At 44.3% G+C, this 24806-nt stretch overlaps 1 protein-coding gene and 1 long non-coding RNA gene across 2 annotated transcripts in view; one reads left to right on the top strand and one right to left on the bottom strand.

The window, feature by feature from the left end:
* LOC137374568 (uncharacterized) overlaps positions 1–24806 on the top strand; it is a 49944-nt gene that overhangs the window by 18138 nt on the left and 7000 nt on the right. The window lies entirely within an intron of this gene.
* LOC137374566 (immunoglobulin-like domain-containing receptor 2) overlaps positions 5380–24806 on the bottom strand; it is a 151788-nt gene continuing 132361 nt past the window's right edge. The window contains exons 7-9 of the mRNA XM_068040857.1: positions 23375–23570; positions 15276–15921; positions 5380–7093 (exon numbers count right to left, since the gene is read on the bottom strand). Of these exons, the coding sequence (XP_067896958.1) occupies positions 7058–7093; positions 15276–15921; positions 23375–23570 (878 nt within the window). The 3' untranslated portion in view covers positions 5380–7057. The remainder of the gene's footprint in view (positions 7094–15275; positions 15922–23374; positions 23571–24806) is intronic.

The raw sequence follows: 24806 nt of genomic DNA, 5'->3' as shown, positions 1-24806 counted from the left end.
CTGATTCCCATTGATTCCAGTTTTGTTAGGGCTCCTTGATGTCATACTCGGTCAAATGCTGCCTTGATGTATCTTTTGGTATCACAAGGTTAATGTGCTGCTAAGTGGGAGACGGTTGGAAGGAGGAATCTTGCAGAATAGAAACTCAGTTGGTAAAGGCTAAAAGTGCTCATTGTGAAAAGGGGGATTTTAAATGATGCATTGGAGGGGAAATCTGGGGAATTTAAGGATTCCCGGAGAGGGGAAGTAGATAATTGCAGATAAAGCCTGCTTAGAAGGATGGGATGAGAATGTGGGGGAATGTGAGTGTTACAAAATGCTGTGGGGGCAGATATATATCCATAGTTCTCCACAGTGGGGTGTGAGAGTGGTAGTAAAGTTAACATGCTACTCAGTGATGGCCAGGGGAGGGATGCTGTGGCCAGTGAAGTACAAGGCAACAAAGTGTAAGAAGAAGATGTTGAGTGGCAAGTGTTTAGTTGATGTTGAGTTGGCACATGTCAGGAGGGGTGGGCATTCTTGGAAGGCAGGTGGCAATGGGCAAATAGTGTAGTGTTGCTCACTGGGGAAAGGGATGGCCAGGAGGGGGAGATTTGAATGCAGACCACAGAACCTGCCATCATATGCAAAGACAACAAAATGAATGTCATTTGGGCCTGAAGAGCTGGCTGATGACGGAAAGGCCAGGTGGGTGGGCAGCAGGCTGGCAGTTTTTTATGTGTAGGGTGCAGGAGCAATGATCGGGAATGGATGGCTGGGTTATTAATGGATGAGAGAGGAGTGTTGATCAGTGACCATTTGGCGTGGCTGGTGGTGGCACACCTCTGAGAAGACTGCAGTGGGGTAGAGTCCAGAAGAACTGTAATGTGCCAAAAAAAGTTGACCTTTTTACAAATACATTTAAACTTTATTATGTGCCTTTTCTTACCCGTGCCAATATGGCTGCAATTGAAACAACAGTGGTGATAAACTGGCTACTCCAGTGTGACTCAATGGCCAGATCGTGAAACTGCATGGAAATTGAACCAGGTTGTTTGGTATTAATTCTCAATATACAACACAGGAGCTATTCTTTTAGCAGTTAACGTTATATCAACCTTAACATTGAGGAATCCTATCACAGGATCACATACTTGAGTAACAGGTGCAGGTGAAGATTGAAACTTTTATGATAAGTTATACTATCTCAATAGGAGACCCTATGACTTTTCAATGCATTTTGAAGTGGAATGTTGCAATCCATTCAGAACTTTCAATTGATATTTTGTTGCAAGCACAGTCTTGAAATCAATTTGGAGATTATGCTGGTACAAAGCAAAATATTAAATCAGGCCCATTGTTTTGTGTCTGACTAACTAGTAGGTTATTCTATACAGGCTACAGAGGCAGAAATAATCTTCCCAATGTAGTACTGAAATACAGAAAGCTGCCTTTTTTGCGAGTTCAACCAATTCAAGCAAAAATGCCACTTTTTTGTTTTACTATTGTCGATCATTTCCCCCCCGAAACAACAATAATATGAATTGGCAAAACTTTGGCTGCCACCATCATACAGTCGGTACAATCATAAGAGGTATTCAGAGAAAAATACATGTGTAAAATGTTGATAATATGAATAGTCTATTTTCTTATATCAGTGTACCACATCAAAGAGGAAAATGGGTAGAAGTTCAGTATGACTGTCAGCCCAACCTCTTCTCGACCAATAATAACATTCTCTTATTGGATTCAGAAAGTGGTGAAAATTAAAAATATAGTTTGCAGAATATTAAATACCTGACTAAATATTAAGTATCTGACAGTACTATAAATTCACTACAACTGCCAGATGAATAAAGTCACCAGACATAGTAACACTATTCTCAGATAACAACCACAGGAAATCACAGCCATTTTTTACATCACTGATAACAGAAGATGGAATTAATATTAAACTGGCACTCTAACAGACCCATCATTGAACATGTTAACTGTATATGGCCTCTCCCAGGAAATTACATGGCTTATGGATGTGGTGGAGATGCACATGGCTTTGCAGTTGTGTGGGACAAGCTCGGTGGACCAGTGAGTCTTTTCCTGTCTGTCATCATTCATATATGTTCAATTCTTGTTGAGAAAAAGATTGGCATGTATGAACATGTAGGCGACACATCTGATGGTTTGTATTGCTAATTAGATTTTTTTTTTGCTTCTTGAAGATTGTCATTGGATTAAGCCCCATTTTGTAGTGGAGTGTGATTACCATAATTTCAACTGTCCCATATTCATTAAGTTATCCAACACTAATCACCAGAACAGAAAAAAGCCAGAGAAAGGTACAAGATTCCAAATTGACACCATCAGTTAATTTGTTCACTATATAAAATGCTGGCCCACACTCTTGTCCTTTGCATTGCAGGTTAGCCTTAAACCCAATTTACCAACCTGATTTCAGGTATAAATTTGACTGACTTTATGAGAGAAAGATAAGTCAAATGTTGCAAATTGGGCATTTTAGATTTTAGATTGCAGTAATCTTGTTTATAATGAAATCTGAGCAGCTATCAAAGATGATTGATTGAAAATACTGTAGAAGTGTGAAAGGTGCTTGTGCATAGGTTGGAACAATTGGCTACTTTTGTTGGTGTTCTAGTCAGATTAAAACAAGAGTCTTTAGGGGGCTTTTACTGCATTGTGCCCAAGTGGAAGGAAACATATTTACTCCCATGAGTTCTGAATCTTAGCTATGTGAAGTGAAGGCAAATTACTTCCCTGAAGGGGTATGGAAATCAGTTGGGAGTCCTTTTGGGCCACTTTTGTGCAAATAAGCCACCAATCCTGTCCTCTTGATTGCAAGAGAAGCAAGGAGGGACTTGTATTGGGGGAGGGGGAAAGCTGGGAAAACTAATGGCATGTGAATGAATAATGAATCATACTGATTTTATACTTTAATGTGAGTTTTTGAAAGATAGAAGATTGTTTGCCTGTGGTAGGAGGGAAGCTTGTTGTGGAATTATAAGAAAGCAGTTTTAGTAATGGAATAGATGTGTGGGGTTGAGGGAGGCCAAGCTGAATTCAGCATCAAGCAAGATGCCAAACTGACTAACTTAAGGTAGCAGTCAAAGAGGCTGATGGAGTCCAGACCAGAAACGTAGAGGTCCTGACTGGAGCTGAAGAGATGCCTAGCTTTTGCTGACATTTAACTGAAGTAAGGAAGGTTCATTCAGGTCTTGATATCATACAGGCGTTTGAATTTGACAGAAATTAATGTGTTCGCGAAGTTGGGAACGGAAGTGGGAGGGCACAAAAATGCCAGCGTATTAGTTTCCGGACACTGTTACCGGTGCCAGCAATATTCACCAGGTGGGAATCGGGGTGGGGGGGGGTGCGGGTGGATGGTGGTGGACAGGGATCCTGCTCTCCTCCCAATTGAAGCCAATTAAGGGATTTAAAAAGCTCATTAAAGAGCTTTTTGAGGAGGGATGGAATTTTGAAGGTGGTGCATGGGTTTCAGGCGGTGTCTCGTGCAAATGAGGTGAAGGGAGCTGGGTATAGAGTGGGGAACCAGTCATGGCTGCCCCAGGGCATCACCTAGCCCAGTCCCATAAGAGGGTCAGTGGGGCAAAAGCACACTTAGCACTTGGTGAGGAGGTGCTCTTGGCGCAGCGCAGGTGGCAGGAAGAATGGGTACTCAGTGCTCGGGCATTGAATGAGGTCAACCCCCTGCCATCACGGGGACTAAAGAGCAGAGAGAAAGGCTGCCAAACACAAAAGGGTGGCCACTTGTCCAAAAGGAAGGCTGCAGCTGGCATTGGGGGCATGACTGTCAGATTTTGGGCCCAGTGGCGAGGAGGGGCAATACCCTCCGCAGGAAGGGTGGATTCTGGGGCATCAGAAGGGCACGGGAGAGGGAAAAGGGGCAGGAAGATAACCAAGGCCATACCCTCAACACAAGATCTGAAGACAGAGCTACTTGGCGATGACTAACACCTAGTGCTGGACAAGACTGCGACTCTCTGGTGACGGGGCACAGATACGTGACCATCTGTCTAACCACCTCGCAGCACATGTCACCATGCCCAGCCAGTGGCCAAAGTCACTGCGGCTTTGAACTTCATTGCTTCTGGCTCCTTCCAAGGATCAGCTGCGGACCCTAGTGCCATTTCAAAAATGACTGCACACCACTGCATCTCGCTGGTCACTGATGCACACTTTGCCTCAGAGGAACAGAGGACATTGGGTTTCTCTGCCATTGCTGGATTCTCCCAGGTGCTGGGTATCAGTGATTGCACCCATGTGGCCATCTAGGCACCGAGTGACTGGCCAGTGAGATCCATCAATAGGAAGGGCTTCCACTCCCTCAACATCCAACTGGTCAGTGACCTTAACAAGAGCTTCGTGTATGTGGTAGCTCATTCTCTTGGCAGCTGCCATGACTGCTTCATCCTCTGCCATCCACGCTGCCTCAGATCTTCACCACAGCCCCCAAAGTTCATGATTGGATCCCAGGAGACAAAGGTATATCCCTTGAAGACATGGCTACTCATACATCTATGGGAGCCCCAAACAGAGGCACAGAGGTAATACAATAAATGTCACCTGCTAAGTAGGACAACTATTGAGCAGGCCATGGGACTTCTGAAGATGTGGTTCTGGACCTGGACCAGTAGGGTGGCGTCCTCCAATACCCTCCTGCAAGGTTCTCTGTCATTGCGGCGATCTGCTGTATCCTCCATAACATGGTCCTCTAGAGAAGTGTGGACCTCAAGGACATTGAGCTGTCTCCTTCCAGGGCCTCATCGGGGAAGGAGCAGGGGGTAAGAAAGGAGGAAGAATTGGAGGCAGAGGGAGATGACGCTGAACAGACGAGCCCCTACTGCACCATGATGTGACCTCCTCCTGCCATCCTCCAAGAAGAGGACCTCCCTCCTCTCTCTCACAGTCTTCAATATTAGATCCAGGTCAGCATCGATGAAGCAAGGGGCAGCCCTACATCAGGTGCCAGACCTCTGGCTCCCCTATGACATCTTGTTTCCCTCTGGTGCTGGGCCAAAGCCTTCCACAATCAGTAGATTTCTTCCTGAGGACAACCAGCAGCCTCAGGGGTGACTGCTGTGGGGTGTAAATCAGTACCCCACTTCATCTGACCCTTGTACCTTCCTGCCCCTACTGGCTCTAATAGAACAGGGAATCTGTCTGCATATGGCTCATCCCCATGAAAATCTGGACTTTAATCAGTTTCCCACCAGAGGTGGGTTTCTGATCCGAAAACAAACCCAGCTTTTGTTTCCTGCCTCCTTGGTGAAAATTCAGCCCCCAGATGTTATGCATCTTACAAATGGCAAAGCAGAAAAAGATGGCACATTACACTATAAAGATAAATAATCATTCCTGTGTACCGACATTTCACGAAAATCAATAAAAAAAAACAAGTATTTATGGAAAATGGAGTATTAGCTTCTTTGGTTTTGTCATGGCCCTCAAGTTAAATGGTTTTGAAAAGTAATTAGTTCATGTTCTTCAATATTGAACAATATAACTGATTGCGAGCCATGTCCGAGACATACATTGCTTTTGATGTTCGACCTTCTTCATTTGTACATTGACCATTAATTAGGTTTCTCTTTACTGAATTTAACAAACCTCCAGTCTTGACTTTGTGGATAAGCACTATTCAAGCATTCTCTTGGGAGCAGAATTTTGAGATTGGATGTTAGTTGGAGTGAAGGGGGTTAGGGTAGATTATTGACAAAGGAGTTAAGGAGGTAAGGGATAAAGCTGACCAAGAGAGATGGGCTAATAATGTCAGTAAATATAGGAGTGAGAAGCAAAATCGTATAGTCAAGAGCTCAGAGGTAGATGATCAAGAGAGCAAGCGATGGGTTTTATGGGTGAGATGTCTGGGTTTGAGGGAGGATGGAGGTGAATAGTAAGGTGAGGACAAAGATGGATAGCAGAAAGGGAAGCTGGAATTTTGAAAAGGTGTGAGATTTGAGCAGCAGTGGCTGCTAGATAAATGTTTGCATTCAAAATTGAGGCCACAGTCTGAGTTCTTCACATTTTGAGTTTGGAGTGAGCAGGGGGTGTTGAAGTTTGAAGATGCATTTTGTGGTGGAGAGGAGGAGTTTGAAACTGTTTCTGCTCACCAAGGACATCTTGGAAAAGTAGTTTTGGCAAGGGCGTGGAGACAATGGTGCAACTGAAGGTGGTCCAGCCAGAGCTGGTGATGAAAAGAGGAGCAGGATGAAAGGCGAGTGGATTTCCATCTCCTGATTGGAAGTTGCATTGGAGGAGCTGTGGGAATGTGACACTCTATGGGGTGTGGGGTGACGAAGGAGGGCATCAAAGCTGGAGGTGAGAGAGTCATTGAAAAGATTGACTGGGGTATTAATGTTATTGTAGGTGGCTAGCTAGGGTGGAAGAGTTCAGAATGAGTGTGTCACAGTCCCAAGAATTGTAATCTGTTAAATTGTACTGGTATTTAATGGAGATGTTAAGTCCTTAATTAATTGGCTTTTAAAAGGGAAATAGAAAAATATTTGAAACAGGAAAAAAAATATAAGAGCATGGGGAAAGTAACTAAATGGTTAGTTCCTTCAGAGAATCAGCACAGGCGATATTTGGCTGCATGGTCTCTTTCTGTGCTATAAAACTCTGATTTTATGGTTTGTGTTTGATTATTTTATAACAATGAGCAGTGTCAGGGTCAAATTGGTATGGTAATATCCACACTCCACTGTATTGATTCAGTTACCAGATACAAAAAGATTGCTCCTAAATTCTAGAATAATAGCATCAACCATGGCACAAACTGTGGCAGGCTCTAAAGCCCCCACCATATTAATACTATACACTGTACATGTAAACCAATCTGACAAATCTCCCAGAGACTCATTAATACTTCAAAATATGGAACTGTGGCAGTCAGCTCCGAGTGTTTTGCAATTCATTTTATCGAGTGTTGTGGAGCTCCCATGTTGAACAAACCATTTCCCCAGCATTCTGAAATCTCGGCATCTCTCGTTTGTCAAGCAGTACAAATTTGAAGGCAGAATCTTCTCGTAATCCTTTTTAGGTTTTACACCACAAGAGCATCTCTGGCTGGGAAATGATTCTGTAAGGCAAAAACATACTGATGAATGTCTTTTGTTGCTTGATTAATATGTTCCTTCAATGTATCTGCCATGTGATTTGGTAAATTAGATATTGAATATTTTTAATATAATTGATTGACATTTCTAACTACAGGCATTCAAAATACAAACAACATAAGCAAAATTTTCAGTCACTGTCTTATATACTCAGCATTCATGTTGAAGAATGACAGTGCAGAAAAATTGAAATATTTTGTAGCATCAAGTATAATGGCAAGCCAAGAAAAGCCAAATTGGTTTAAATGTGGCTTGTTTGTGGTAGGCTGAACCCACTTTGATGCCCGATGTAGACTCCAGAACATTCTGTAATAGGCAAGCGTTTCTCGTTCTGATGGATTGGGAAACGTTACTTAAAGGGATGACGGTGGATAGGCAATGGCAAATATTTAAAGAGCGCATGGATGAACTGCAACAATTGTTTATCCCTGTCTGGCGCAAAAATAAAACCGGAAAGGTAGCCAAGCCATGGCTTACAAGGGAAATTAGAGATAGCATTAGATCCAAGGAAGAGGCATATAAATTTGCCAGGTAAAACAACAGACCTGAGGATTGGGAGCAGTTTAGAATTCAGCAAAGGAGGACCAAGGGATTGATTAAGAAGGGGAAAATAGAGTACGAGAGCAAGCTTGCGGGAAACATAAAAACAGACTGTAAAAGTTTCTATAGGTATGTGAAGAGAAAAAGATTGGTGAAGACAAATGTAGGTCCCTTACAGTCAGAAACAGGGGTATTTATTATGGGGAATAAAGAAATGGCTGACCAACTAAATGCATACTTTGGTTCTGTCTTCACAAAGGAGGACACAAATATCATACCAGAAATGTTGGGGAACACAGGGCTTAGTGAGAGAGGGGAACTGAAAGAAATCAGTATTAGTAGAGAAATGGTGTTGGGGAAATTGATGGGATTGAAGGCCGATAAATCCCCAGGGCCTGATGATATGCATCCCAGAGTACTTAAGGAAGTGGCCCTAGAAATAGTGGATGCATTGGTGGTCACCTTCCAAGATTCTATAGACTCTGGAACAGTTCCTACAGATTGGAGGGTAGCTCATGTAACCCCACTATTTAAAAAAGGAGGTGGAGAGAAAGCAGGGAATTATAGACCAGTCAGCCCTGACATCGGTAGTAGGGAAAATTCTAGAGTCCATTATCAAAGATTTTATAACAGAGCATTTAGAGAACAGTGGTAGAATCAGGCAGAGTCAGCATGGATTTACGAAAAGGAAATCATGCTTGACAAATCTACTAGAATTCTTCGAGGATGTAACTAGTAGAGTTGATGAGGGGGAGCCAGTGGGTGTGGGTTATTTGGACTTTCAGAAGGCTTTCGACAAAGACCCACATAAGAGATTAGCATGTAAAATGAAAGCGCATGGGATTGGGGGTAGTGTAATGCGATGGATAGAAAATTGGTTGGCAGACAGGAAACAAAGAGTAGGGATAAATGGGTCTTTTTCCGAATTGCAGGCAGTGACTAGTGGGGTACCGCAGGGATCGGTGCTAGGACCCCAGCTATTCACAATATACATTAATGATTTAGATGAGGGAACTAAATATAATATCTCCAAATTTGCAGATGCCACATAACTTGGTGGGAGGGTGAGTTGTGAGGAGGATGCAGAGAGGCTTCAGGGTGATTTGGACAAGTTGAGTGAGTGGGCTAATGCATGGCAGATGCAGTATAACGTGGATAAATGCGAGGTTATCCACTTTGGTAGCAAAAACAGGAAGCAGATTATTATCTGAACGGCTATAAACTGAGAATGGGGAATATGCAGCGAGACCTGGGTGTTCTTGTACACCAGTCACTGAAGGTAAACATGCAGGTGCAACAGGCGGTTAAAAAGGCAAATGGTATGTTGGCCTTCATCGCGAGAGGATTCGTGTACAGGAGCAGGGATGTCTTGCTGCAATTATACAGGGCCTTGGTGAGGCCACACCTGGAATTTTGTGTGCAGTTTTGGTTTCCTTATCTGAAGAAGAATGTTCCTGCTATAGAGGGAATGCAGCGAAGGTTTACCAAACTGATTGCTGGGATGGCGGTACTGACGTATGAGAGATTGAGTTGGCTAGGATTAATATCGCTGGAGTTCAGAAGAGTGAGGGGGGATCTCATAGAAACCTATAAAATTCGAACAGAACTTGACAGGGTAGATGCAGGAAGGATGTTCCTGATGGTGGGGGAGTCCAGAACCAGGGGTCATAGTCTAAGGATACGAGGTAAACCTTTCAGGACTGAGATGAGGAGAAATTTCTTCACCCAGAGAGTGGTGAGACTGTGGAATTCGCTACCACAGAAAGCAGTTGAGGCCAAAACATTGTATGTTTTCAAGAAGGAGTTAGATATAGCTCTTGGGTCTAAAGGGATCAAAGGGTATGCGGCAAAAGCGGGAACAGGTTACTGAGTTGGATGATCAGCTATGATCATAATGAAGGGCAGAGCAGTCTCGAAGGGCCGAATGGCCTACTCCTGCTCCTATTTTCTAGGTTTCTATGTTTCTGACATTCATAGCATTATTGTAGTAATCATGGGGTTGAATTTTATCAGTGCTGTTGGGATGGGTTAGAAGGTGGGGGGGGGGGGCGCGCGGGAGGGGGGGGGGCATAAAATACCAAGGAATGGAGGACGTGTTGCTTGCCCGACGCCATTCAATTTTATTGAGGCCGAGGACGGACTTCCCGCTTGGAGGCCAACTGAGGCCCTTAAATGGCCAATTAATGGCCTCTTCCCACTGCTGCTGGCATTTTACCAGTGGCGGGGGGCCCTCTGCCACATGGAGAGGCTGCCCAGGCCTGTGGTGGGGAGCGGTCTCCTCTGTGGGCAATCTGTGGCCGATGGTGGGCTCCTGGCAGCAAAGGCTGTCCCTCTGCCAACAAACCCCCCCACCCTCAGTGACCACCATCTCTTCCTGTCCCCGGGGTCTGCTGCACTAGTACTGGAAAGCTCGCTCCCACTTATCTAAGGTCTGGGTTTTCAGCACTGCTCCTGGTCCCGGCCTCCACTCCCGGTGGCATTGATGGTACTGCTGAGCTGCTGGCCCTCTGATTGGCAGGCAGCTCTTGAAGGGCGGGATCCCCGTCCTTAAAAGGATGGGGACCCTGACGGCGGGCATTTCATTGGCTGTCCACCGTGGAATTCAGTAGGGGGTCTGAAATAGGGTCGAGGCTTGGTCGCCCCCACTTTCTGACTCGTGGGACCCCTACTGCCAGAACAAAATCCAGCCCATATTGTGCAGCATTGGTGTAACAAAAAAACATTTATACATGGTTTGTTGGTGGTGGGTGATGAATATTTCTGTGATGTGCTCAGTCTGCCTGTGGCTAAAAAAAGAAGCCAGGGCTATCGGTACTAGTATTTCATATTTGCTGCAGCCGGCATTTTTGACTCCAGATGAGTCTTTGAAAACCACCTACGACGGTGCTTCTCTGCTCCTCTGCAGTTGTGCTGTTTTCTTTCCAGCATAGCACTGCTGCAGTCAGGGCTAGCTTCCATCAGACAGAGCACCGAAATGTAGGGCAGGATTGCCCCCTCTGGGTTCGGGATACTGACATTAAGACCATTTCCGGGTCCTGACCTCGTCCAGGGGTGAAGTAGACAAAGCCTGCAATTTTTGGGGAGGTGGACTGATAATTGGCTGGAAGACGGGTTGGGCGGCCAATTAGTGGGATGGAGGTAGGACTCTGCAAGTGCTGGCTCTATTTAAAGCCACCATGGCAGTCATTACTGTGACTGCCATTTGAAAGAAAAAAATGCAAGCAGCAGGGAGTCAGGAGGAGAGGCAAAGGTCTGGCATGGGGCAGGGCTGCCCTTCACTTCTCTGATGCTGACCCCAAGATCCTCCCAGAAGCTATGAGGGAGGAGAGGAGGGAGGTCATCTTTCTGGAGGGTGTGAGGAGAAGGTCACCCAGCCAAACAAAGCTGGATTAGCTGGAGGTGGCTGAAACAGTCAGCAGCAGGTGTGGTCCGTAGGAACTGGGTTCAGAGTCATAAAAAGTTTGAGGACCACCTTCTTCACTCTGGCAAGGTGAGTGCAATGCCAAACCTCGGGACAAGACTCTGGGTATTCAACCTCTAGCGGATATACCAGCTGAGCAGCCTGAGGGCGCAAGCTGCTACTGAACATGGGAGTAGTGTGTGCCCTAGATACTTACTGGCCCCACAGCAAGGCTCAGAGCTATAGTGCTGTTGAGGACCTGCCAGCACTGATACATGCAGCTTCTTATGTCAATGAGCCGCTGGCATTGGTCAGAAAGACTAGCAGTGCTTTATCGCTCTATTGTCCTTGCAGGAGAAAAAGGTTTACAATGTCTGGGAGAGAGCTGTGACTGGTGGAGGAGTGCCAATCTTCACTGCCATGGAGGAGGAAGCCATGGAAATCACAAGGGGGGCCCTGGAGGAGGAAGTCGGGGAACCTGACTTGAAGGGGGAATGCCTGGGTCCTGTCACAGCACCGGTATATCAGTAGAAACTGAGCCAGCAGAGCCAGCACCATCACATCTTATAAGCGCACCCTCCACCAGTGCAGATACATTTATATTGGTGGGTCCTTGCGCACGCACTGAGGGTGGTGAAGAACGCTGTACTAGTGAGCAGGAAGAGGTGTGAGATGCAGAGGCAGCTGTGGGTGTTTTCCCTACTCAGCTGGGTGCAGATCCAGGTCCTCGCGAATCACAGGAAAGAAGGCTCTACTTAGACCAGCAGCAACAGATGTACCCACATGTCAGAGTTCCCTGAGTGCAGCGTCATGGGCTAAGAATGAAGGAGTCCATTTAGCTCATGTGCACCATCACAGCTCATGGCTTTGAACGCATGAACTCCTCCATTGAAAGAGTTGCCAACCTCATGGAGAGTCTTAAGCGACAGCACTTGAAGTGGAATACAGAAACAGTGCACTGACATGCATAGAATGCATGCATCACTCCATAGCATTGACCCAGTGGTGCTGATGCTGCAAAGATGTCTGGGGTGGATGCTAGTCACACCCCAGCTGATCCTTCCCTCTAGGCACCCAGAGTGCCATCCAAGGGCTGAGGCAGTTACTGAAGAGGATAAAGGTGTCACCCCTCATGGTGCACCATCATCATCATTGGAGGGACCACCTATGCAGCAGGACACTGCCCATGCACTGACACTGGTGCAACAGCCTCTAGAGGTAACCTCACTGGATGACTGGCATGTGCATCACAGCTGCAAATGAGCAGACCACCCTCACCTCATCCGAGGCCACAAGGGGAGGACTGTGTAGAAGTGACCTAAAGCAGAGAACACCATGTTGGGCAGAGCACTGAGTGGTTCTTTGGGGAATGCTTCATTTGTTAATGTGCACTTTGTAACTTTTGGAAGACATTGTAAATATTTACACATATGACGCCAGATATGTTAGCTTCCATTTTTTAATGGTGAGATTGGAAAAGAGGGAAGAAGGGAAGCAAAGGTCTTTGAAGGCCAAGTGAGACCTGGACAGATCTGCATCATTTATTGGTGGAAAGAACAGATCCATTCAAGGCTGCATCTTCAATAGAAGTATTCTCACAGGTAGTTCAAAAGGTGAGTTCCAGAACATGCCATCCTCCTGGGTTAGAAGGGCTCAGCTAAAACATTTCTGGATCAGATGATCCCTGATGTTGATGGCATCCTGGTGAGATCCTCGCACCCTGTACCAGCCCAGCCACCTCCCTGGCAGCTGGGGTACCTCTCTGTTCTGCTTTGTTCTGCTCTTCAACCTCCTGCTCTTCCTCATCCTCTGATGAACTGTCTCATTCCATAGCTGCACCCTACTCAAGGTCCAGACCTCTCTGGAGGGCCATGTTATGGAGAGCATAGCAGACCAGCACAATGAGCGAGATTCTTGCAGAAGTGTGCTGCAGGGGTCATCTGACCAGTCCAGGCACAGGAATTGCATCTTCAGAAGCCCGATGGCCTGCTTATTGGTGGTTCGTCTGAGTAGATGGCTTCTGTTGTAGCGCCTCTGTGCCTCCTTCTCAGGATCACGTAAAAGGTGTACTGGCATCCCTAAAGGCATATCTCTTGTCCCCTAAAATTCATCCATTTTTCAGGGGTAGAATGAAGAGATGTGGCACCCTGGACTGTTGGAGGATGAAGGAGTCATGACAGCTGCCAGGAAAGCAAACGCACACATGCAGGAATCTTCTTGTTGCTGAACGTTGAAGGAGTAGAAGCCATTCCTGTTGATGAATCTCACTGACCGCTCAGTCGGTGCCTTGATGGCCACATGGGTGCAGTCAATATTGTCCTGCACCTGCAGGAATCCAGCGATACAGCTGAATCCCACTGCCCTTTGTGTCTGTGCGGCCTTATCTATTTTAAATTGTATGTACTGCCCAGCTCTCGCAAATTGGGCATCAGCAACCTGTGAGCTACAATGGTGTGCTGCTGCTTGCAAGACGCCGCCAAGGTCCACTGCTGATCCTTGGAAGGAGCCAGAGGCGAAGAAGTTCAAGGCCACAGTGACTTTGAGGCTACTAGCAGGGCATGGTGAGCAGTGCTGCAAGATCTTCCATGATGAAGGCACAAACCTCAGTGACCATCTGCCTGGATAGGCGCAGTCTCCTGGTAGTTCCGTCTACACCCTATACTGAGGCTACGGCCTGCATTGTGCTCCTGCCCCTGCCCCTGCCCCTCTCCTCTTGTACAGGACTCAATCTCTGCTGCTGAGGATGTTCAACCTCATTGCCACTGGACCCAATATCTGAAAACAGTAATCCCATCACCAGCTGTAACCATACTTGCATTCGGCTGCACTCAATAATTTCTGCAATCCTAACCCCCGCCAATGCCCCTGCGATGCCAGGAGGGTGACAACTTCCTACACTGCCAGTGTGTGAACAGACCACTCTCCCCACAACGTCTGCACACCCGTGTGCTAATGCTGAGTGCCCCGCTCAGCCGTGCTGCCTTTTATGGGCCCACCTAAGTTGATGGCAAGGCCATGACTGGCTTCCCAATATGTTGGTGCCTCCGTGCGCCTGATCCGTCCCTGATCCAGGGTCCAAGCCATGCACCCCAACCAAAGTCCTAAACTGGCCCTTAACAAGGTGACAATGAGCTTGTTAACAGGATTAATTGGCCTTATTCCCAAATTGAGCAGGTTCCGATGGCCTACTTTTCCATGTCCTGAGTGTAGCTCCTCCTTACACTGGGCAAAATCATTGCCTCCATCAGGATCGAATAATCCTGCTCATATAAAGGGCTTATTTATCAGGCTGCATATATTTCTTTTTGTTTTTCAAATAATTGGAGTTCACAACCTCTTTTATAAGTTGACTATACTCTGAGATCATTTTTACTCTTTGCTTAGTACTTTAAGTAAATACTGTCTGGCAAGTGTTTCATGGAGAATTTTATTACGACAGAGTTCATTTATTAAAAAAAATACTGCTACAAGACCTATAAAATATAAAAACAAATCACTGCCTAATTCTTGCTATTTCGAAAACTGACAGGGGCCAGTTTTCACTGTTGGTGGAAGTGGAAAACTGGCAGTAGTGGATTTTCTGCCCATTACATACCCTGCACGATTTTCCTTACCAACAACTTCATCTGCAACCTACTACTGAAGGTGAGAATTGGTCCCTCTATGTTTTAATGTGATGTTCCTTTTCGTGTAAAAGTGATTAAAAGCATAAGGGAAATATTTCTCCCAAGTACTCACCCTCTTATATTAGAAATTTATATTCTTACTTTTTTTGCTATATTTTTCTCTTTAAAATATAAGGGATTTCTTCTCTGCTCCGGTATTGTCTGTTATGAGAAGTATCCTGCTGCATTCTGCAATGGCTGCATTGCAAACAAGATTTCAAATCAGCTTTAGCAATATTCCAGAGTCACTCAATCCTTGGAATTATGCTACAGGCTAGGAGATTTGTATCCTCGTAAGGGATATTTTGGATAAAGGCACAATGTTCTGTATTAGCGTCTGTGAGATACCTGACTTTAACAGTGGATGCCAGAAGTGAGAAAATATTTTGTTCCCCAAGGTTGACAAACTGCACCTTGATGAGCACAGAATTCATTAGCACAAGACCTTTACCTAGAGTAAACTAAGTTCAAATGAAGTTAATACATTTCTTTACAAAGAAAGTAAAAATACTTTTTCTTAAAAAGGATAATTTAACTCACAGTTTTCTTCTGTCTTGTTTGTTCTTTCCTCTCATGAGCACTCTCCATTTTCTGGTAGTAGACCCTTCCTGCCAGTTCTTCTGGCCTAAGCCTCTGCAAGTGCATTTCGGTATAAGGAGGCAGTGTCTCTTCCTCTTCTGTCCTGTAGCTTGGAGATTTCCCATAGTAATGGTCATTCCCTCGCTTGATGCTAGTTTTGGAAGGAGTTTCACTGCTGTAGCTTTCATTGTAAGATTTACATTTGGCTTTTCTCTCCAGAATACTGTTCATGAAAGCTTCATCATAGGCTCTGCCACCATCATTTGTGCACCTTAATGGATATTCTTCCTGCCTATCTCTCTTCCTTTGACTATTATAAACATGTCCCTGGTCAGTATCATACAGTTCATTCCTGCTTCGACTCCTTTTGTTGTAATAATCATCCAAAGGGCTGTCTTGATAATGGTACCGGTCTCTGAGTGCTCTATAATACTCCCCTCTGTCAGTTTCTTTTCTCTCCCATCGTTCTGGCTCCAGGGAATTACCCCTCCTCCCCCTGTAATGGTATGATTCAGCAAACTGTTCAAGTTCATCCAGTGACCTTGTTTGGTCTTTGTCGTTGAATTCAATCCTTTGTCTTTCACAAGATCGAGATCGAGACCGTGACCTAGTGAACAATAAAGATGAAATAATTTTGATGGCTTTCTAATACAGTTAAAACCGAGCTAACTCCTGTTATATGATGTATCCATTGCTACTAAGGTTCATTCGCTTTCATGGAATAGGTACATAGCAAAAGCTTATTCTTACATATAAAGCTTTACTAAACAAACAGCATGTACAGTGTTTATGTTAGTTCATACTTCAGTTCTGCCTTAGTTTTGGAACATCTGAAAATCAGGTACTCTGAAGTCAAATTTGAAAGTCACAGAATGCAAATTAAATACTTGTAGTTCTTGGAACAGAAACCGCTTAAAATTTGCAGTAATAATGTGGAGGACAAATTCATGGAATGTTTTCAAAGAACAAAGAACAAAGAAAATTACAGCACAGGAACAGGCCCTTCGGCCCTCCAAGCCTGCGCCGATCCAGATCCTCTATCTAAACATGTCGCCTATTTTCTAAGGGTCTGTATCTCTTTTCTTACTGCCCATTCATGTATCTGTCTAGAAACATCTTAAAAGACGCCATCGTGCCCGCATCTACCACCTCCGCTGGCAATGCGTTCCAGGCACCCACCACCCTCTGCGTAAAGAACTTTCCACGCATATCCCCCCTAAACTTTTCCCCTTTCACTTTGAACTCGTGTCCTCTAGTAATTGAATCCCCCACTCTGGGAAAAAGCCTCTTGCTATCTACCCTGTCTATACCTCTCATGATTTTGTACACCTCAATCAGGTCCCCCCTCAACCTCCGTCTTTCTAATGAAAATAATCCTAATCTACTCAACCTCTCTTCATAGCTAGCGCCCTCCATACCAGGCAACATCCTGGTGAACCTCCTCTGCACCCTCTCCAAAGCATCCACATCCTTTTGGTAATGTGGCGACCAGAACTGCATGCAGTATTCCAAATGTGGCCGAACCAAAGTCCTATACAACTGTAACATGACCTGCCAACTCTTGTACTCAATACCCCGTCCGATGAAGGAAAGCATGCCGTATGCTTTCTTGACCACTCTATTGACCTGCGTTGCCACCTTCAGGGAACAGTGGACCTGAACACCCAAATCTCTCTGGACATCAATTTTCCCCAGGACTTTTCCATTTACTGTATAGTTCACTCTTGAATTGGATCTTCCAAAATGCATCACCTCGCATTTTCCCTGATTGAACTCCATCTGCCATTTCTCTGCCCAACTCTCCAATCTATCTATATTCTGCTGTATTCTCTGACAGTCCCCTTCACTATCTGCTACTCCACCAATCTTAGTGTCGTCTGCAAACTTGCTAATCAGTCCACCTATACTTTCCTCCAAATCATTAATGTATATCACAAACAACAGTGGTCCCAGCACGGATCCCTGTGGAACACCACTGGTCACACGTCTCCATTTTGAGAAACTCCCTTCTACTGCTACTCTCTGTCTCCTGTTGCCCAGCCAGTTCTTTATCCATCTAGCTAGTACACCTTGGACCCCATGCGCCTTCACTTTCTCCATCAGCCTGCCATGGGGAACCTTATCAAACGCCTTACTGAAGTCCATGTATATGACATCGACAGCGCTTCCCTCATCAATCAACTTTGTCACTTCCTCAAAGAATTCTATTAAGTTGGTAAGACATGACCTTCCCTGCACAAAACCATGTTGCCTATCACTGATAAGCCCATTTTCTTCCAAATGGGAATAGATCCTATCCCTCAGTATCTTCTCCAGCAGCTTCCCTACCACTGACGTCAGGCTCACCGGTCTATAATTACCTGGATTATCCCTGCTACCCTTCTTAAACAAGGGGACAACATTAGCAATTCTCCAGTCCTCCGGGACCTCACCTGTGTTTAAGGATACTGCAAAGATATCTGTTAAGGCCCCAGCTATTTCCTCTCTCGCTTCCCTCAGTAACCTGGGATAGATCCCATCCGGACCTGGGGACTTGTCCACCTTTAATGCCCTTTAGAATACCCAACACTTCCTCCCTCCTTATGCCGACTTGACCTAGAGTAATCAAACATCTGTTCCTAACCTCAACATCCGTCATGTCCCTCTCCTCAGTGAATACCGATGCAAAGTACTCGTTTAGAATCTCATCCATTTTCCCTGACTCCAAGCATAACATTCCTCCTTTGTCCTTGAGTGGGCCAATCCTTTCTCTAGTTACCCTCTTTCTCCTTATATATGAATAAAAGTCTTTGGGATTTTCTTTAACCCTGTTTGCTAAAGATATTTCATGACCCCTTTTAGCCCTCTTAATTCATCGTTTCAGATTGGTCCTACATTCCCGATATTCTTTCAAAGCTTCGTCTTTCATCAGCCGCCTAGACCTTATGTATACTTCCTTTTTCCTCTTAGCTAGTCTCACAATTTCACCTGTCATCCATGGTTCCCTAATCTTGCCATTTCTATCCCTCATTTTCACAGGAACATGTCTCTCCTGCACGCTAATCAACCTCTCTTTAAAAGCCTCCCACATATCACATGTGGATTTACCTTCAAACAGCTGCTCCCAATCTACATTCCCCAGCTCCTGCCGAATTTTGGTATAGTTGGTATAGTTTCATGATAGTTTTCTAGATGAGTACACCAAAGAATCAACTAGGGAATAGTCTAATTTGGATCTAGTACTGTGCAATGAGACAGAGTTAATTAATAACCTGGTAATAAAGGAGCTTCTAGGGAGGAGTGATCACAATATGATAGCATTTGATATTGAGTTTGAAAGTGATTTAGTTAAGTCCGAAACTAGGGAGTTAAATCTGAAAAAGCAAACTACATAGCTATAAGTGGTGAGTTGGCAAAGGTAGATTGGGAAACTAGATTAAAAGATATGTCAGTGGATATGCAATGGCAAAGATCTAAAGAATTCATAATTTGCAATGGTTATACGTTGCTTCAGGAATAAAAGCCCCATGACAAAAATAGTCCAACTATGACTAGCAAGAGAAGTTAAAGATAGTATTAGATTAAAGGAAGAGGCTTATAATGTTGCCAAATAGAGTAGTAAGCTTGAGGATTGGGAGAATTTTTAAAATTAAACAAAGGATGACCAAGAAATTGATTAAAGTAGGATATGAGAACAAACTAGCTAGAGACATAAAACAGATTGTAAAAGTTTCTGTAGATATGTAAACCAAGAGATCAGCAAGAATAAATGTGGGTCCCTGAGAGGCAAAGACAGGTAAAGTTATAATGGGGAATAAGGAAATGGCAGAGACATTAAACAACTATTTTGTATTTGTCTTCATGGTAGAAGACACAAAAAAATCCTGAAGTAGTGGGAAACCAAGGACTAGTGAAAATGATTAACATAAGGATATTAGTAATAGTTAATATTAGTAATTAGTACTATTGATTAGGAAATAAATAGTACTGGAGAAATTAATGGGACTGCACGCTGACAAATCCCCTGGACCTAATGACCGAAACTCTAGGGTTTTGAAAGAGGTGGTTACAGAGATAGTGGTTTGGTTAGTTTTGATTGTGCAGAATTCTATAGGTACTAGAATGATCTCCATGGATGGAAAGGTGAAAAGTAGCGAACATAACTCCGCAATTCAAGAAAGGAAGAAGAGAGAAAACCGGGAACTATAGGCCAGTTAGCCTGACATCATTAGTAGGGAAAATACTACAATCTATTATTAGGGAAGTAATAACAGGACACTTAGAAAATCGTAATATGATTGGGCAGAGTCAAAGTCAAAATGGATTTATGAAAGAGGAATCATGTTTTACAATTCTATAAGTTCTTTTCAGGTTGTAACTGATTTGATGGATAAGAGTGAACCAGTTGATGTGGTGTATTTGGATTTTCAAAAAGAATTGGGTAAGTTGGCGCAGTGGTTAGCACCACAGCCTCACAGCTCCAGTGACCCGGGTTCAGTTCTGGGTACTGCCTGTGCGGAGTTTGCAAGTTCTCCCTGTGACCGCGTGGGTTTCCTCCAGGTGCTCTGGTTTCCTCCCACATGCCAAAGACTTGCGGGTTGATAAGTAAATTGGCCATTGTAAAAAAAATTGCCCCTAGTGTAGGTAGGTGGTAGGAGAATTGAGGGAAGGTGGGGATGTGAGAGGGAAAAATGGGATTAACGTAGGATTAGTATAAATGGGTGGTTGATGGTCGGCACGGACTCGGTGGGCCGAAGGGCCTGTTTCGGTGCTGTATCTCTCTATGACTCGAATGTGTCACACGAGAGCTTATCATACAAAATTTGGGGTTGTGGAATTGGGGGTGATTGGTTAATGGACAGAAAACAGAGGAGATTGGACAAGAACGTGGACAGATGCAATATAATGTGGAGAAATGTGACATTATCCAATTTGATAGGAAAAGTAGAATATTTTTTAAATGGTGAGAGCCTGAGAAATGTTGGTATTCAGAGTGATTTGTGAGTCCTTGTACACAAATCACAGAAAGTTAACATGCAGGTACAGCAAGCAATTAGGAAAGCAAATGGTATGTTATACTCCAACCCCTTTGTAATGAAGGTTAAGATTAAAGACGTCTTACTACAATTGTATAGGACCTTGGTGAGACTACACCTGAAGTACTGTGTTCTGTTTTGGTCTTCCTAGCTAAGGAAGGACAAGTCACACACCATGCTGATTTGAAAATATATCACCATTCCTTCATTATTGCTTGATCAAAATTCTGGAACTTCCTATCTAACATTGCAGTCTCAGCCTTGTAGTTCTGAAGCCTTAGCCTCATCACTCTTTCCAGACTAGGCGGATCCCTGTCCTAAGATCTTCCCAACAGTTAACCAACTTCTGAGACAAAAACAGAAAATGCTGGAAATACTCAGCAGATCAGGCAACATCTGTGGAGAGAAAAGGAGAGTTAACGTTTCAGGTCAACAAACTTTCATCAGAACTGGCAAAGATTAGAAAATTAATTGGTTTTGAGCAAGTGAAAGGGGAGAAGAACAACAAAAGGGAAGGTCTGTGTTAGGGCAGAGGGCAGGAGACATTAAATGACAAAAGATTTTGTGGTGTAAAGCCAATTAAAGAAACAAAAGATGTGTCTGGATGGGGTGTAGATGGCAGTAGAGCAGCCTTCCAAACACAAAGTAAAGGGATTAAGAAAGAAACCAGGTTTGGTGGTTTTAACCTGTCTCCCTCTGAACTTGCACTCCGTTCTCTCAGGTCCAACCCTATCATCATCATCAAAACTGCTGACAACGGCAGTGCTGTTGTCTTGCGTACCGACCTCGACCTAGCAGAGGCCGAATGCCAACTCTCTGACATTTTCTCCTACCTCACCTGGACCATGACCCCACTACCAAACATCAATTCATGCTATCCAGGACTATCACTGACCTCATCTCCTCTGGAGATCTTCCCTCCACGGCCTCCAACCTCATAGTTCCCCAACCCCATATAGCCCACTTCTACTTTCTTCCCAAAATCCACAAACAAGACTGCCCTAGTAGACCCATTGTTCTGCCCCACTGAACTGATTTCTTCCTATCTCGACTCTACTTTTACTCCCCTTGTCCAGGCTCTTCCCACCTACATTTGATGCCTTCCGCCACTTCAACAGTTTCCAGTTTCCTGACCCTCACCGTCTCTTATTCACCATGGACGTCCAACCCCTCTACACCTCCATCCCCCACCAGGATGGTCTGAGAGCTCTCCACTTCTTCTTCCTCACAACCCACTTCCTGCAAGGACCTGATTCCATTCTCCCAATTTCTTCATCTCCATCGCGTCTGTTCAGAAAATGCAACCTTCCATACTAGTGCTTCTGATATGTCTTCCTTTTTCCTCAACTCTGGATTCCATCCCCCGTCCCCCACTGTGGTTGACAGGGCCCTCAACCATGTCCAGTCTATTTCACGCACTTCTGCTCTCATCCCTTCCCCTCCCTCCCAGAATAAGGTTGCCTTTGTCCTCACCTTCCACTCCACCAGCCTCCGTATTCCACGGATCATCTTGCACTACCTCTGTCATGATGCCACGGCCAAACACATCTTCCCCTCCCCCTTCAGCATTCCAAAGGAATTGTTTGCTCCACGACACCTAGTCCGCTCCTCAGTTACCCTCAACACCTCCCCTCTTTCCTAAAGTACCTTTCCATGCAAGCGCAGAAGATGCAACACCTGCCCTTTTACCTCCACCCTTCTGCCACCCACAGCCCCAAACACTCCTTCCTAGTGAAAGTAGTTTACCTGTATTTCTTTCAATTTAGTATACTGTATTTGCTACTCACAATGTGGTCTCTTATACATTGGGGAGACGAAACAGACTGGATGACCATTTGGTGGAACACCTCTGTTTAGTCCACAAGCGCGATCCCTTGTCATTTGAATTATCCACCTTGCTCCCACTCTACTCTTTCTGTCCTTGGCCTGCTACAGTGTTTCATCTTTCACCTGGGCACTTTACAGCCTTCCAGACTCAACAACAATTTCTGCCCCCATACTTTCCCCTTTTCCGGTGTTTTTTTGCCGGTTTGTTTCTGCTTCCCCTGCCTCCACCCCGCCCTCACCCCCATCCCCCGCATTTCTTTCTTAATCCCTTTACTTTGTGTTCAGATGACCCCTGTACTGCCAGCTACACCTCATCCAGACACATCTTTTGTTTCTTTACTTGGCTTTGTACCATGAAACCTTTTTTGTCATTTAATGTCTCCTACCCTCTGCCCCATCACAGTCCTTCCATTTTGTTGTTCTTTCCTCCCCCACCCCACCCCCCCCCGCCCCTTTATAACTTGCTCAAAACCTATTATATTTCTAACTGCCAGTTCTGTTGAAAGTTCATCGACTTGAAACGTTAACTCAGTTTCTCTCTCCACAAATGCTGCCTGACCTGCTGAGTATTTCCAGCATTTTCTGTTTTTGTTTCAGATTTCCAGCATCCGCAGTATTTTGCTTTTGTATTAACTTCGGAGCCAAAGTGGTGACAGCAGCTGAATAGTGGTAAGAGACGCGAAACATTGCACACCCACCCCAAACTACCCCTGAACAATGCCACAGAAGATCAACTATTGAAAACGTAATATGTTGCTTATGCAATTGGAAACTTAAATCTGGGATTTAATTATGTTGCTGTTAGATCTGTGCAAGCCTATGCTGCTCTTTCTTTGTCCTGCTTTACTAAAATGGTTTATTTACAGATCATCGAACAAACACTAAAGCATAATATTTATGATTATCCTGCAACTGCTTAGAGAATCAAATGAACTTTCTATATTAAAACATTAGTAGCCAACAATAGTATTGAGTGTCATTTTAAATGCACGCGCAGCTTCTTTAAAAAACTCTTTTGTCCAATTCACTTGCAAGAATGTTTCTCCACCACCAAGTACATCCTAAACAGCAATGACAATTTTTTTTTCAGAGGATGCAAGAAAAAGACCAGGAGGGAGTTATGATTCTCATATGCGAGACTGTGCGGGTTATTGTGAACAAAAACTATAAAAATAGTATTTATATAGATGCTTTGTGGTTTTTTTTCTTTTACTGTACCTGCTACTGCAGCGTTCATTGTCTCTCTTTTCTCTGCCCTTGAAATGTCCCGACCCTCTTACCAGCTGAGCCTTGACAGCTGAGTCATTGTCCTGGGCAGTAATTGTGGGGAGGACTTGTTTTCGAGCCTGAGAATAGGTCTGGCGGAAATCAGTGTCCTGATCGTGAAGTGAACTCAGCTGTGACATGTTGCTCGCTGTATAAAAGTTTAAAACATGTACTTATACTCTTTTTCTAATGTTTACCTATGGGTTACATTACAAACTGGTACCAGACAGAAGCAACCCAGAATACTTCCAAAACCTGTTTACAAAAATCGCAGCTGCTGATTTGCATATGAAGAGGGAATGAGATTCTGAATTCCATTAAAAGCAGAAAATGTTGCGAACACTCATTTCCCACCGAGATGCTGTCTGACAGAATCCTGTGATGGCATCCGCTTAGCACCTGCTCTGGTACAGTGTCAGTCTGTTGCTTGCAGAGCAGCTATTTAGTACTAGATTATTGTTCACAGCCTGGATCTTGGTGTAAAAAGGCTTTGGAATCCTTAAAAGGCTAATGTCACCTGTATAAATTAATAATCACATCAAATATTTCTAAAAGCCTATGAGTTAGCAATGCAAAGTCTAAAAGAAATCAAATGGCCATACAAAAATTACATCACAAGTTTGAGCTGTAGCAGACAGGGCACATTTTCCCAACAGCGATAATATTGGCAGCCACAGAATCAGACTTTTCAGAGCGAGCCAATACTACATTTTCCAGGAACTATGTTTGCCCAAAAGTTCTCTAAAGGCAACAATGGCTTTGTAAGGTGCTAAGTACTTCTCATTGAATGTAATCCCCCTACGTAGAATCATAGAAGGGTACAGCACAGAAGAAAGCCAATCAAGTGCATTGTCTCTTTTGAAGAGCAAATTAGCCCACTGCCCAGCTCTTTCCCTGTATCTGACATTTTTTTCTCCTTCCAGGATTTATCCAGTCGCCTTTTGAAAGCTACTATTGAATCTGTTTCCACCACCACTGTGCATTCCAAATCCTAACCTCCCATTGCGTAAAAATGTTTTTCCTTATGTCGCCTCTGGTTCTTTTGCCAATCACCTAATATCTGTGCCTTCTGGTTATCAACCCTTAAGCCATTGGAAACAATTTCTCTTTATTTACTCTACATAAACCGTTCAGGATTTTGAACACCTCTATCCAAACTCCTCTTCTGTTCCAATCTGCTATAAGAACCCCAGTTTTCCCAGTCTCTCCACACAACAGTAATCCCTCAAGCCTAGAACCATTCTAATAAATCTCTATTGTACTCTCTCCAAAGCATTCACTTCCTTCCTAAAGTATGGTTCCCAGAATTGGGCACAATAGGCAAGCTGGGGCCGAACTAGTGTCTTACATAGATTTAGCGCAACTTCCTGGCTTTTGTACTCTA

Source organism: Heterodontus francisci, chromosome 10, assembly GCF_036365525.1.
Source record: "Heterodontus francisci isolate sHetFra1 chromosome 10, sHetFra1.hap1, whole genome shotgun sequence".
In the NCBI taxonomy this organism is placed as follows: Eukaryota; Metazoa; Chordata; class Chondrichthyes; order Heterodontiformes; family Heterodontidae; genus Heterodontus; species Heterodontus francisci.
The sequence above is the reverse complement of the archived record's forward strand: the minus strand, read 5'-3'. Positions and strand labels throughout refer to the sequence as shown.